The following is a 15,013-nucleotide window of genomic DNA, read 5'->3' as shown; positions in this document are numbered from 1 at the left end:
ACACGACTACCTCATTTCCACTGTGGTAATTGCTAATCAAATTTTACATCACATTTGATAATTTTTCCCTTTCATTATAATTAACACTAAAATACATCTACGTTTCGATTGTCATTACAAGAAAAGTTGTAGGAAATTACATAATAGTACTTTTCATTGTTTTGTTTTCTAATCCGGTACTGGATCAAAAAAAAAAAAAAAAAATAATATATATATATATATATATATTTGAGTTATAAAATATTCATAAACTCAATAAGCATCAATAAACAGGCTCGAGACAACTTACAATTATGATAATATGCTGATACCGAACTCTATAAAAAAAAAAAAACCACCAGCTGTGAAAAATCAGCTAATATCATAACAAAGAGCTGCCATTATGCCAGGGCGAGTATGTTGCACTTCAGATGCGTTCGATTATCAAGGTACTCAAGGGTTAAAAGCTCTTATACTGTACTCAGGAATTTTTTCCCAAAACTTAGCCACGTGGTGCGATTTCTGAGCTTCGTAACCCGAAAAGGCACGTCGGTCGAGGGGGTAATGTTCTATTTACATTCCAAAACGATCACACGGGTCAAAAGTGTTTACAGTTAACCCTTATGACAAGAATATTATCATTAATCGTATTAGCGGTCACGTGAGATCGAACCGCTGTCAGCTCAAACGCGTGTATTACTGCACTTTCGCGTTTACCTCTAGTAAACCAAGTCTTATGGTTGATGCATAAGTTATATCATACCGTCTGCATTAATAGTAATCGGTGGATTCAGTTTGTTTAAGAAATCGTGCTCGTTCTTCGCAGTGCTTTCTATTCCATTCAAACAAATGCATGAAGCGCTTATTCAGTATGTCCGTTCGTCCGTCTTCACGTAACAAGAGAAGAGGTTTCTATGAATTTTCGTATTTTGAAATTGGACAAATAGAAATCTGCTAATATTTTCTTTATTTTTCTCCGTACATTCTCTCTCTCCTCCTTATTCTAGAATTTCATCCAAAGACAGAATTCTGAAACTAAGGACAAACAAGCGAATAAAAACGCTGCGATTTTATTAACTTCAGCGTTTACTAATATTTTGTATATATATATATATTTTTATTTTTTTTTTTTTTCATTCGCCCGTCTGACCACAGGCTGAAATAAATATTTTGTGCATTACCGATATTTAAAGCGCGGCGTGAAATATTGCGCTGCATAAAAAGTTAGATTCCCCGTTTTGGATTTGAACATTTGTTCAAGCAATGCACGCTATTGATCGAAATATCAGGATCGTGTGATTTTTGAAGATAAAGAAACGAGTAGATAACACCGATATTGTTTACTCTCAGTGGAAATAAAAGATAGTGGGTAATGGCGCACATTCAATTGACACCATCCCATACCAATGACAGAAATTGCTAAACCACTCGAGCTCGAGATTCCTCCTTAGTTTATGTAAGTTTACTGATAAATTCATACGTTCTTTTCGTCGCCAAAAAAAGGTTAATCACATTGGGCCAGATCTGACAATGTGGAGGATGGGGTAATATCTCAAACTTCATCTCTTGTATCTGATTCACTGAGGGAACATCAAATCAACGTTTTTCCCGAACTGTTGACTTTAATTGGTTGTGAAGAACAGTATCTGTCACTGTTCCTCTTGTCTCTAGATAATGTTCCAGAATCACTCGTTTACGATCTCAGAATGACTAAGTAACATTAATAAGGTAACGTTACTTTCTGCATGTCTGAAGGACACATTTATTCAAAGACATTTTAAGAAATACTATACTGTTGACGGTGGACCACAGGCTTCACTGCAACTCACAGCTGATCTTGACATTGAATCTCCACCACGACACAAATAAACGCAATCATAGTGATGACGCGATAACCCACCAGTCTGTCAGTGACCCCATTTCTACCACTAGGCAGCGTTTAGAGGACCTGTTGCTACGATAGTCTGCAATCTTTCACGGGTGAACGATTGCCGAACATCGGACTAACAAAGTCAACAGAAGGTGTATGTGCATGAAATTAGCTAATAAGAAATTCCTTATCATGATTCCAAAAGAGTAAAAAAAGGTATAAAGTTACACTGAATAATAAGTATTCATTTAAGCGTAAATTAAAGGCTCTGTCAGGTTTCTTTGTTAACTTACTCTAAATACGACTCCCCGGTGCAGTTTTTTTTTTTATGAAAAACCCCAATCACCAGAGAGGTATTTTAGTACCATGCATGGGTTGGACATTAATATGAAAGAAGATATTCGTTGACATTAGACTTGAACTTCTAGGTATTTTAAAAGCGGCCACAAGCTTCGAATGAAATGCATAAAAACACGATCTTGTTTTACCAAAAGTTTAGTAAAATTTCTCATCCGTGAAGATGAGAAATCAAAAAGCCTGTTCTTTGATTTCTCATCTTCTGTCGTGTTCTTCAGGATTGCAGGTTGCATGTCACAATGCCAAAGAACTGTTTTTCTTAGGAAAACTTTGAAATTTTTTTTTTTTTTTCATTAGAAAAAGCAGCACCTTAAAACACATTCTTAAAAATCTTTTATGTTTTAAAATGGAAAGTAGACACCTTAGACAATATTTGATTAAGGTGAAAGTAAAACGAACGAGGGTGAAATTTTCGCTGTTAAGTTATTTCAGAAGTAGGCCATAAATTGAAATTACGAGTGGGGGGGCGCGGAGAAGAGGTTCAGAATTGATTGCAGGAAGTTCTTTTGGACAGCGGTTGGACTTATTGCGATAAGTGTCCTTCGTGGATGGTTGAGGCTGAAAGCTTGGGGAAATTCCAAGATCAGCTGGATAGATACATACCCACGAGGGCTACGTACCACCGCACCGAAATGCAACAGTACACGTTGAGTTGATAATAATTGACAATAATTTGTTTGTGAGAAAGTGTTGGATATGTTTTTGTCTGGTAGGTAAATGAACTGTGTGCAAGGTCATTAGTAATTGCAAAAATGCTTCAGCATCTCGACCAGCTGGAGTTGTGAACATTAAAATCACCAAGGAAAATTCTCACTGTTAGGAAAGTTGGACTGGAGAAAGTCAAGTTTCAAAGAGTTCCAAGTAATTAGTGGGTTGGGAGAACGATAATAGCAACAGATGAATTTGACAGAGTGGGGTAGAGATTTTAAGCCAGAGAAGATTGAAGAAAAGAGATTTAACATTGTCTGATTAGTAATTGCAAAAATGCTTCAGCATCTCGACCAGCTGGAGTTGTGAACATTAAAACCACCAAGGAAAATTCTCACTGTTAGGAAAGTTGGACTGGAGAAAGTCAAGTTTCAAAGAGTTCCAAGTAATTAGTGGGTTGGGAGAACGATAATAGCAACAGATGAATTTGACAGAGTGGGGTAGAGATTTTAAGCCAGAGAAGATTGAAGAAAAGAGATTTAACATTGTCTGATTAGTAATTGCAAAAATGCTTCAGCATCTCGACCAGCTGGAGTTGTGAACATTAAAATCACCAAGGAAAATTCTCACTGTTAGGAAAGTTGGACTGGAGAAAGTCAAGTTTCAAAGAGTTCCAAGTAATTAGTGGGTTGGGAGAACGATAATAGCAACAGATGAATTTGACAGAGTGGGGTAGAGATTTTAAGCCAGAGAAGATTGAAGAAAAGAGATTTAACATTGTCTGATTAGTAATTGCAAAAATGCTTCAGCATCTCGACCAGCTGGAGTTGTGAACATTAAAATCACCAAGGAAAATTCTCACTGTTAGGAAAGTTGGACTGGAGAAAGTCAAGTTTCAAAGAGTTCCAAGTAATTAGTGGGTTGGGAGAACGATAATAGCAACAGATGAATTTGACAGAGTGGGGTAGAGATTTTAAGCCAGAGAAGATTGAAGAAAAGAGATTTAACATTGTCTGATTAGTAATTGCAAAAATGCTTCAGCATCTCGACCAGCTGGAGTTGTGAACATTAAAATCACCAAGGAAAATTCTCACTGTTAGGAAAGTTGGACTGGAGAAAGTCAAGTTTCAAAGAGTTCCAAGTAATTAGTGGGTTGGGAGAACGATAATAGCAACAGATGAATTTGACAGAGTGGGGTAGAGATTTTAAGCCAGAGAAGATTGAAGAAAAGAGATTTAACATTGTCTGATTAGTAATTGCAAAAATGCTTCAGCATCTCGACCAGCTGGAGTTGTGAACATTAAAATCACCAAGGAAAATTCTCACTGTTAGGAAAGTTGGACTGGAGAAAGTCAAGTTTCAAAGAGTTCCAAGTAATTAGTGGGTTGGGAGAACGATAATAGCAACAGATGAATTTGACAGAGTGGGGTAGAGATTTTAAGCCAGAGAAGATTGAAGAAAGGAGATTTAACATTGTCTGATTAGTAATTGCAAAAATGCTTCAGCATCTCGACCAGCTGGAGTTGTGAACATTAAAATCACCAAGGAAAATTCTCACTGTTAGGAAAGTTGGACTGGAGAAAGTAAAGTTTCAAAGAGTTCCAAGTAATTAGTGGGTTGGGAGAACGATAATAGCAACAGATGAATTTGACAGAGTGGGGTAGAGATTTTAAGCCAGAGAAGATTGAAGAAAAGAGATTTAACATTGTCTGACAGGGAATATAACAGAAAACATATGCACAAGTACCACCTTTGAAGCAAAATGAATTGTACAGCGAATAATTAGGACATCTGAGATGAGCAGTGGTTGAATCAATTGATAATTGGGATTCTGTTAGAAAAATTATGTTGAGCTTGACAGACTAAGTGGAAATGGACATCACTCAGATTGAAATTGAGACCACATATATTTATGAAATGGACGAAGAAGCGTTTGATCTTTTGGCAGATCAAGTTCTATTAATTTGACTATTCATGGTGTATTCAGTAGTAAGCGGCGTGAAGGTTCATCACGCGGCAAGAATATACCCAGCTCCTTGACATAACGCCTCGACAATGCCTCCCGCATGTACACTACTTGGGCTCCATCCAGTCACTATCTGGCAGAGTAGAGGCAGCGAGATTATACACTATCTGATCCGGAAGCCTCCTAGAGAATTACCAATAGGTTCAGTCTGGTGGACTACTTAGCGCCAGCCTGCGAATACCGTTTAAGAGTTGTACCCTCGAAATGTAAGGAAGATTGGAACTAGCCATGATGCCACTCATACCCTCAAAAGATATCAATCGTACTATAGGATGGAAGAGATGAGTCGTTGTTGTTGGATTTTAGGACCATCGGCAACTAAGGCCATGTTACTGTGTATCTTGTTTGTAATTTGCGTATGTCGTGTGGTCGATTTTCTATTTTCTGGACGAAAAACCCGAGGTTCCGGGAGAAAAAAAACGATGCTACCCGCGCCTGAGACCGACTATCTCAGCCACGTTGTGAAAAAGACAAATTCCTTCCATCATCGACAGGATTCGAACTCAGGTCTTTTCCACCCAGTATGAGGACAGCGATTCTACCAGCTGTTCTACCCACGAGGGCGAAAGAGATGGGGGGGGGGCGAAGCTTTGCTCTGAAGACTAAACATGGGTTCTACCACTTCAAGCCTCCAATAAACAGTGTTGGTATAGCACCGGTTAATGAGTCATTTGTCACCTAATATTGCTTGGCAACACACGTAGGGGTGGAATTCCTCCATGTGGTGCGGACGACACCCCAACTAGCCTTCTGCTTGCGTTTGCAATACCTGGGTGCCGTATTTCAGGATATGCACACAGGTTATACCCAGGGTTATAAACAGTCCCCCATTGTTAAGTTTCAAGCAAAGGAAAGACCAGACTTCGCCGAAATTCAGTCCATTTGGCTCGAGTGTCACCTGAATATTAGTCCCTTCAGTGTTTTATTCTCCCAGCTATCAAAAACGAGCTCGTCATAACTTAGAGAATATCTGTGACAGCCTCAAGGACCAAATTAAATTAAACAAAGTGAGTAAGTGTCGCCACGGGATTTTTGGAAACAATCATTAAAAAAATTAGGAGGGAAGGGAAAGATAACAAGAATCCAACTTTTAAATCTTCGTTTAGCGTGGCGTATCTTTTGTAGAAGTCGAATGAGAAGTTAACTGTTCAAGATTTTTACATAAATGAGAAAAGATTCGATACATAAGCATAAAATTCTTCATGCTTATGTATCGTTAAAACAAGGAAATAAAAAATCTATATATATTGGTTTTTTGGAATAACGGTTTCCGCGATGATCTCAGAAAAGTTTTTAACTCTTAGGATTTTGCAAAACGTAATTCTCAAGTTGAAATATATAAATTTGATTCCATGCTTTAACAAAAAAGAATTCCTAGTTTTAAGACCGCTGCCATCATTGCATGAGCAGATTTAAAAAAAAAATACATTAGAAATTAATATTACTGGAGATATAGCTGTGGACAGATTGTAAGAATTATCGATCGAAGAAGAAACTTGGAAAAAACATTGTGCTTATGTATCGAATTTGGAAGAAGAATACTGGAGAAAAGATGCCGTGATGGAAGGGTTGTGCAACCCAGTAATAATACTAATTGATGGCAGTGATGAAGATTCAAGTTGGATTCGGACAAAACAACGATTTATGAACTTCCTAGTCCTTCTGAGGATAAAATGGACGAATACAAAATATGGAAGTCAATTTATTGACCCCGTTGGAGGTACTCTTACTATTTATGAGAAATTCAATATTTGAGAAAGTAATGTGGTGCTACTTCCGAGACTTCGAAACAATGAATATGTTGCATCTTCTAAACAAAATCACAAAAACGAATGAGAATGCTTCCCCCCCCCTACCCCCAAATAGCCATTTTTTCTCATTTTTTTTTAAATTTTGAAAAATTAGACTATTCACTTTTTGATTCCACCCTTTATTTTCAAAGATACTACTGGGAAAAATCCAATTCTCATATTCAAAACGTATACATATTTAATTTAAAAAAAAAAAAAAAAAGAACGCTAAAGTCCACCGGTGTACTTTACAGACACCGGATATCAGTAAAGTACACGGTGGATTTTTTTTTTTTTTTTGCTCCTTGCTTACTAAGCAAGGGAGCTTAAAAAGCTAAGTGAATAAATACGATTTATTCACTTTATTTTTTGACAAAAATTTATTTAGTCAGTTTTCTTTGCTTAACATTTTATTTTATTTTATTTTTATTTTATTTTATTAATAACAAGATACACAACAGGTAACCATTAACAGTGTATCTGAGATCAGATCAATAAATATAATAACAATAATATGAAATCCAACAGGACGATAAACATTGATAGAGATTCAAACAATAAAAGCATATGTACAAAAGAGGATTGTATTAAGTTAAGTTACCGGTAAAACAAGTAATAATTAATCAGTTAGAGAATAGAAAAATAATATAACAAATAATAAGCTACAATAATTAGATGTGAGCTAGTCACTTTGCAGTTTAAGAGAAGAGGCAAACTTGTGGATGGAGTTCATCAGTGATTGAGAGTCGTCAAAGAAGTCAATGCGAGAGTCATTTGCTGATTTGCTGATTCTGTTCAGTGGACTGAACTTCATTAAGTCCGTGTTGGCAGAGTCAAGGCGAAACGGTGTAAGGTTCCTGACTTGTCTACAAGGAGCATTGAAGTTTATTTTACTTAGGATATCAGATGCTTCGTAAATTCCAGTGATTACTTTGGCTAGAAGGGCGATGTCAGCAGTAACTCTTCTGGTGCACAGAGGCCTCAGATGAAAGTAATCACACAGCGATTCATAATACACTGAGTGATAGAATAGAGGATTGCGGTACGTAAGGTAACGGACAAAGTTTTTTTGGACTGCTTCAATTTTGTTAGTTAAAGTCTTTGTGTGAGGATTCCAGATGGGTGAACTGAATTCAAGGATTGGCAGAACAATAGTTTTATAGAGGATAACCGCATATCTGTAGCTTTTGAACTTGTATGTGTTCCGTTTGATGAATCCCAGTGTTTTGAATGCTTTGCTGGTGATTTTAAGGACATGGGCATCGAATTTAGCACTGCTGGAAAAGAGAATCCCTAAGTCGTTAACTTGGTCACACCTTTCGATGATCACAGAGTTAATACTATACTCCGTATTCATTAGTTGTGGAGATCTGCAAGATGAGAAAGAGATTACTTTGCACTTCGAGGGGTTAGCAGACAAGCCATTCAGAGATAGCCACAGAGAGAATTTGTTAAGAGCACATTGAAGCTGTTGAGAATCGGTAGTCTCCTTCACTGCTGAGTAGATCTTAAGATCATCTGCATAGAGAGCAACTTGAACATTGGAGGTGTAGATGAAAGAAGGAAGATCATTTACGAAAACAATGAAGAGAAGAGGACCTAAGGGAGAGCCTTGTGGTACTCCGCTTAGTGGTATAAAACAGTCTGAGTTCACTTGATCGATGATAACGCTCAAGGAACGATGCGTAATATAGCTGCGTAGCCATGAGAGCAAAGGGTCACGGATACCATATAGCTTAAGTTTTTCCAGAAGTTGTTCGTGCGGGACTTTATCAAATGCCTTAGATATGTCTGTGTAGACTGCATCAACTTGTAGGTGGTTATCAAGAGCTTCAGAGGTGTATTGCCAGAAAGGAAGTAAATTTGTGACTACTGACTTGCCACTGCAGAAACCATGTTGATTCTGATTGATAAAAGGCTTGAAGAATTCGAAGAGATGTTTGTGCACTGCTGTGTCGAAGAGTTTAGCCAGGCTGTTTTGCAAGGTTATGGGTCTGTAATCGCATACGTCATTTTTATCACCTTTTTTGAAAATAGGAACTATATTAACCTGCTTAAAGTGCTTAGGATACTTCCCCAGCCTGAGAGACAGGTTGAAGATCCGCAGTATGAGGGGTTTCAATGTACTGACAGTCCTTTTCCAAAATAAGCCTGGAATGTCATCTGGGCCTCTAGTATAGTCATTTCTCATGCTTTTTAATGCCGAATTTAAATCTTCATCAGAGATAAAGAGATTAATGAGGATATCATCTTTAACAGGTGTGAAGTCAGGAAATGAGGCAGGTCTCAATGTATCATTTGTTTGAATTCTAGAAAAGTGTTTGGCAAACTCTTGAGCAATACTGAATTCGTCAGATAAGAGAATTCCATCTGCGTTTTCATTTAAAAAGAGCTGAAAAAGAGAAATGATGGCTGGATGAGATCCTGTTATATAGGTACAGTGTGTTCATGGCCGATTTCTCGTGTGTGGGCTGGAAACCCGGGGAGAGAATACTGCTCCCTCCATCTAGGATCGGCTAACACAGCTTCGATTGAAGGGTCTTAGAAATTCTTCAGGTCAGTGACGAGACTCCAACCAGACCTCTCCAAACGAGTGAGAAGTGGTGAAATCACGGAACCTGGCCTGCTCAACCTGAACCGTTTATCAGCTATGATGAAATCGAAACTTCTATGAGGACACAGCAGACTATGGCACCTCCGTAGCCAGGAGCAGCAGTGCGTAGCACACGCTTCTTGATTAGACCGGGGTTCGAGCCCGTGACCACCAAATACGGAGGATGCAGAAAGGTCAGGGAATGACCACCGCATATCCCCGGAGCATATTGCCTTAGTTGCTAATACTCCTAAAAACCAAATAACAACGTCTTCCTGTTAGGCAGAGGTTACTGGAGTCACAACCTAAAGTGTCACTGGTTTGGATGGATCGTAGATGGCTGCACGACAGGAGGCAGAGTGGTGTAATGTCAATATCAGATATTTAAGAGAATATTTAATGATGGGCGCTCCTTCGGGACGACTTGGACCTCAGGGATAGTCAGAAAGATAGCAAATATGTTTTAATGCAACTAAATGCAAGGTCACACTTGAACAGCAAAAAAAAAAAAAAAAACATTACACCGACTTGGTGGAGTTGAACTAAAAACAGTAGATGAAGAAATATTTGGGAGTTACGATACGGTCGGACATGAAATTCTCTGAACAATATAGACAGGCGGCAAGGAAGGTTCATGGCGTCCTATGGAACACCTTGTAGAGATGGGGAGATCGCAATCCAGTGAAGATCGCATCCAAAAAATTAGACATTGAGCTTGTTGAAAGGGTCCAAAGTCAGCCTGCTTGGCGAGATCTGTAAAAGGACATCTGTATGAGAAAAGGCTTCGAATGGTCTACAGGAGCTTGGCAACCATGCACTTTGAAGGGACCTGGTTGAGTTTTATAAGACGCTGAGAAAATTTCTGACAAAAAAAAAAAAAAAAAAAAAACTTATGATTTGAAAACTACGGTCCATAAATTGAAATTACAGGGAAAGCGATTTAACCTGAATTAAATTTTTCTTTTAGCCAGCCAGTTGTTAATTGCCGGAATAAGTTGCTCCATTTGTGATGGAGCCTGTCAGCTTGGAGAAACTCAAAGGTCAACTGGATAGTTACCTACGTGAAGAGAGAAACAAGTAGTTTTTCTTTTTATATATTTATTTTTAATATTTTAAATATATATATATTTTTTTGGCTAGTGCAGAAAAAGCCTGTGGCTTCCTTTCACTATAAAAACAGTTACTTGATTTGAAAGAAAAAGTCCGACAACTTCTTGACAGGCCCAGAGTATAGACTTGCATTCAAATGAACATTGGGCTGAAATGGAATGTTTCATCAGGGTGCTGTCAATATTTCCCTCTTCTATAGCTGAGCGATTTCACCAAGGAAGAATGGACAGAAATACTTACTTTCTGCTACAAGGAACTGGTTGAAAATGTCCCAAGGCAGATCGACGCTGCTAGCAGGGTAAGTGATTGGTCTACAGCTTATCGATTCATTCATTAAAACTTCTGTTTACAAACGTGATGCTGTCCAGATATTTTTGTGAGGGTAGCACATATCGAACAAGGCTTAAGCAGATGCAGCAATATTAAACTGGTGAAGAACTTTTTGGTGCCGCCTCATTAATTTGGCAGTGGATGATAAAGTAAGTAATCCGCTTAATAAAAAATAGCACACGCGAAAACCTTGGAAGTGAATTATAATTAATGAGATGCAGGAAGCAGTCTTAGTTAGCATTTGCCAAATAATTTACCGTAACCATAAGAGTAGAGTATTCTGATAAAAGTGCCAGCTGTGCAGTGGAACACGTATCTAATCAGTTGAATTTCTGGGTATATATACTGTACTAGATATGTATGTTTGGGTAGTGAGTCACCCACCGAGCTATTATAAAAATTAATAAATAGGCCGCTTTCCTTTTACACTGAAGCAATAAGTGTTCCAAGTAATCTTCCACGTGAATCCATTAAAATAACGCCACATCATTGGAGCTAATGTAAAAATAAGCTTTCGCAAGTCAGATTGCAACACACTACACAAGAAAATTGGCATCCGTATTTTTGTTGAGAGAAGACAGTTTTCCACTTCAAACTAACGAATGGTAAAATGCAGGGACAGCCCCATTCAAAACTAAGCGAGATGGCATTAGATATTTCATGAAATATGGTCAAAAATCGATTGCAATATTAACAATTTAACAGACAGGAGTTGCAGTTCTTTAATTTTATTCAGGTGATATATACCCTATTTTCTAAGGTACCTGTACCCCCAACATGGCTTAATCGCTGTATCTCATACGTTTAATGAGGAAAACAGAGATGGCAGTAAGTATGTCGAGAGTATCCTTAAGTCCACTGGGTATCTGAACTGACTTAACGGTAATGTTTTAGAAAAAAGCTCTAGCAGGTCAGTGACAGGGCAATAAAACTGAAAAAAAATAAAATTAATTTATTTACTTAAATTGTCTAAAACTACATTATATTAGTTTTGCATTTAGGAAAGGGACTTACACTTACAGTTAGGTAACTTACAATTACCTTAGATATAATGGTGGAATCTGTACAATTTACCATTTCCCAATTTAACTCAACTATATTTTGAATTTTGCACCTCACATCAAATTTCATTTTAACTTTATATCTATGGCGTTTTTGGCGGATGGTTCAGAAATGTTTGGCCCTTTTTCACTGTATGTCTTCTATTAATCTTTGAATTTCACTGTATGTCTTCTATAAATCTTCCTATAAATCTTCTATTTGCCTAAAATAAGTTAATAAACTGTGTTCATCATTACTCCTTGCAGGCCAGTTCTTTTGTTAGTAATGTCAACAACTTCAAGGCCAAAGTTTTCTCCAAGGTTTATTAAATGATTTTTGTTTCTTGCTAGTTCTATATTGTAAACATCTCTATGTTCATAACTTTTAATCAAAATCTTTCGCCTATGTCTCTGTAGATATTGCAGAACCTCTTAATCCATAGGGTGGATCAAGTCTCAGTCTCTCTCTTGGGAATTTTTTTTGGCTGGTGCAGCATAAGCCTCAGGCTTCCTTGCACCATATGGCTAATAATAATAATTACACGGCGGTAAAACATGACCTTTATTTCCCCTTCTTTAAGTTCCTCACAATTGGAATGCGTTATTCAGAAAGAGAATATCCTTTTCAGGCAAAGTTCATTTTCTTGAATGTTTGTGAGTGGTAGTAAACTGGTAAAGTTCTAGGATTAGTTGATTTACCAACAATTTATCGTTTTTGTGGGTAACATTTTATAATTTAGACGTGTTTCGTCCATGTTGTAGAGCTGCAATCAAATTCTGTTGATAAATTACCTTAAATCTAAACTTTGAGAAGCAGGCTGATCAGTAGATCTCTTCCCGCTAATATTCAATACACAAATACCTTGACATTTTTTCTGACGTACAAACCATCTACCACTTGCGCAAACTTTCTGTACCATCAATATTTTATCGGAAGATCAAGACCTTTTCTTTGATGCTGCTTTCATGGATGATTTCAACACGAACTCCAGTTCGTGTTGTCTTTCTTGCATCAGCCACAGCGTATTGTCTACCGTCTCTAATTTTGGTTTCTTTAAAGTTGAACGAGAACTTAAATTGGTTAAGGGAGCTTCTATTGTAATAAACTTTTAGAAATTGTCGCCACAACTCGACAAAGTCAGTGTCATGAACATAAGGTTTCTTTCCTTTAAAATCATTAGTATTTATCTGGCCTCAGTTAAAAACTACAAGTCCTATATTTCTTCCCGTAGTTTTGCAGGCATTTGTCGAATTTCAGCTTTCGTGCAGTAACAAAGCTATTAAAAAGAAAGAAAAAAAAAAAAAAAAAAAAACACCCTACCACTAAAACCAGTTCTATGCAAGTCATTTTTTTTGACTTCTCTTCCTGCCAACTGTACAAGCCAAAGTTTTTCTAGTTAATTTTGAAAATTGACTAGTAGCGCCCCTTATAACCGGTTCTTTGCGCAAACTTATTTTAAATCAAAAACATCGGGAATTGGCCAAGTTACAACGGATTACTAAACAAACTGAAAGCGAACCAACTCACATAATACAAAATCTAAAAATATACAAACACAGGTGCCTGTTAAAGAAAATAGCAGGTCCGACACTACTAGGCCAGCAGGTCTAGGTGGCATCTGAAAAGTTATATTGAAGTGCCTCGCGAAGACTGAAAAATCTATGGGAAAATTTCATCTGAGAGCTTCTCTTGTTTTAGTTATCTACTGACGATTAAGGAACAAGTATCGTGAAGTTCATTACTCAAAGTAAAAGAACAAATACTAAAATAAGACAACACTTACACGCATTAGCACTGATGGGCCGCACCTTCCAATTTCTGAACATGGATAACAAAGAGGATTCCATGAAATTAGTCAGTAACGGGAGATTTTGTCCTATTAATCCTAACAGTCTCGGATAACTACCATTCCGAAAGAAACATCTCTTATGTCCAGCATCTCAAAATCACGTCTGGAGGCGTATCAAGGTGTGACAGTGATGACCGAACAATTTGCAGTTTCTGACATAGCACTAAAATAGCCTCATGTGAACGTAACTTTACATATTTTGCAACTATAACACTACCTCCACATTCGTTTTCTTCACAAATACTACGGTCACTTTTCTAATAAAATGATTGCTGGAAGAAATTATGCACAACACAGGTTTCTCTAGTGATTACTGAGTAAACACGGTGAAATACGATGTACTGCGTCATAAAATGGAGGCTAATACTATGCATTGTCCCACTATTACAAACATACTTCAATGCTATGGATTGCGTACACAAGAGTCTCACATGGCTATTTGCCAACAGGTATCAGATTCTGATCATCCGACCTCGACATAAGCAAAAGAGCATCGTGTAGTGTATTAATCTTATTTTAATATTAAGATCTTTAACACAGTACACGTTACAGGATAACTTTAATTAATGCGGATGTACAAACCTGATTTGCATCAATCATCACTAGACAAAATAGATATTCAGTATTATTGCAAGGAGAATAATTTTTTGAATTTATAAATAAATTGCAGTTTACTGCTCCTCTTTATATTGGATACACGGGTGCTTTTTTTGATCATTATGCTATTTCTTTGCAGTTTCGTGAGCTTCAAATTTTTCGTATCAACAGCGTCATTACTCTGTAGAGAAAGCTTTGTAAATTTTATTGGCAACGCTGATCCAGGTGACTAGAATAAAATGGCAAAACAGTACAAGCATTGAGCAATAAAGAGTTTATTGTTAAGGAGCATTACAGAAGTGGGAATTGAATTATTCTGCTCAAAAAGGAGGCGGACAACAGTGGCGTGTTGGTAGGACCGACAAACGAAACAGTGTTGAGGTTAGAGGGATCAATTCGAGAGCATAGACTGTTTTCGAAGAAAGGAAAGTCATGAAGGAAGACCATCATTAAGAACGCCGGAGAGGTTTGATGAAGCTCGGGAAATCTTGCTACGAGGCCTCATTAACGTTTTGGCTTTTCCAATTCCAGCATCGCCCCAAGATTTTTTTTTAGATGCTATCCACTGAAATCTCAGGAAATTAGGTGGCAGGACCTGCCAGAGTGCTATATAAAAATACTGATGTACCTGACTTGCCTTCACGGGGCTAAGTGTCGGCAACGGCGAGTCCCATTAGGGGGCTCAACGGCTAAAAGGTCAGAAGAATAACGGTGCACAACACTACAATATCCATACACTTTTAAATCTCTGGCCTTTACAGCGTACTGTAACCCACGAAAATGTATACTACGCGGAGATGAGGGAAACCCCTGGTGCCGTTAG

General features: G+C 37.6%; 1 protein-coding gene across 5 annotated transcripts in view; it reads right to left on the bottom strand.

Annotated features, from left to right (window-relative positions):
* LOC150077602 (1-phosphatidylinositol 4,5-bisphosphate phosphodiesterase delta-4-like) overlaps positions 1 to 15,013 on the bottom strand; it is a 298,832-nt gene that overhangs the window by 154,924 nt on the left and 128,895 nt on the right. The window contains exon 1 of one of the 5 annotated variants that reach the window (XM_090386231.1): positions 13,528 to 13,883. The exons of the other annotated variants lie outside the window; for them this stretch is intronic. Coding sequence (XP_090242357.1) covers positions 13,528 to 13,591 — 64 coding nt within the window. The 5' untranslated portion in view covers positions 13,592 to 13,883. Of the gene's footprint in view, positions 1 to 13,527; positions 13,884 to 15,013 lie in introns of those variants that run through there. 5 annotated transcript variants of the gene reach the window in all.

The sequence above is a fragment of the Mastigoproctus giganteus genome, chromosome 12 (genome assembly GCF_048544385.1).
Source record: "Mastigoproctus giganteus isolate SK-2022 chromosome 12, ASM4854438v1, whole genome shotgun sequence".
Taxonomy (NCBI): Eukaryota; Metazoa; Arthropoda; class Arachnida; order Uropygi; family Thelyphonidae; genus Mastigoproctus; species Mastigoproctus giganteus.
Note: the sequence above shows the minus strand (reverse complement) of the source record. Positions and strands in the feature narration are given on the sequence as shown.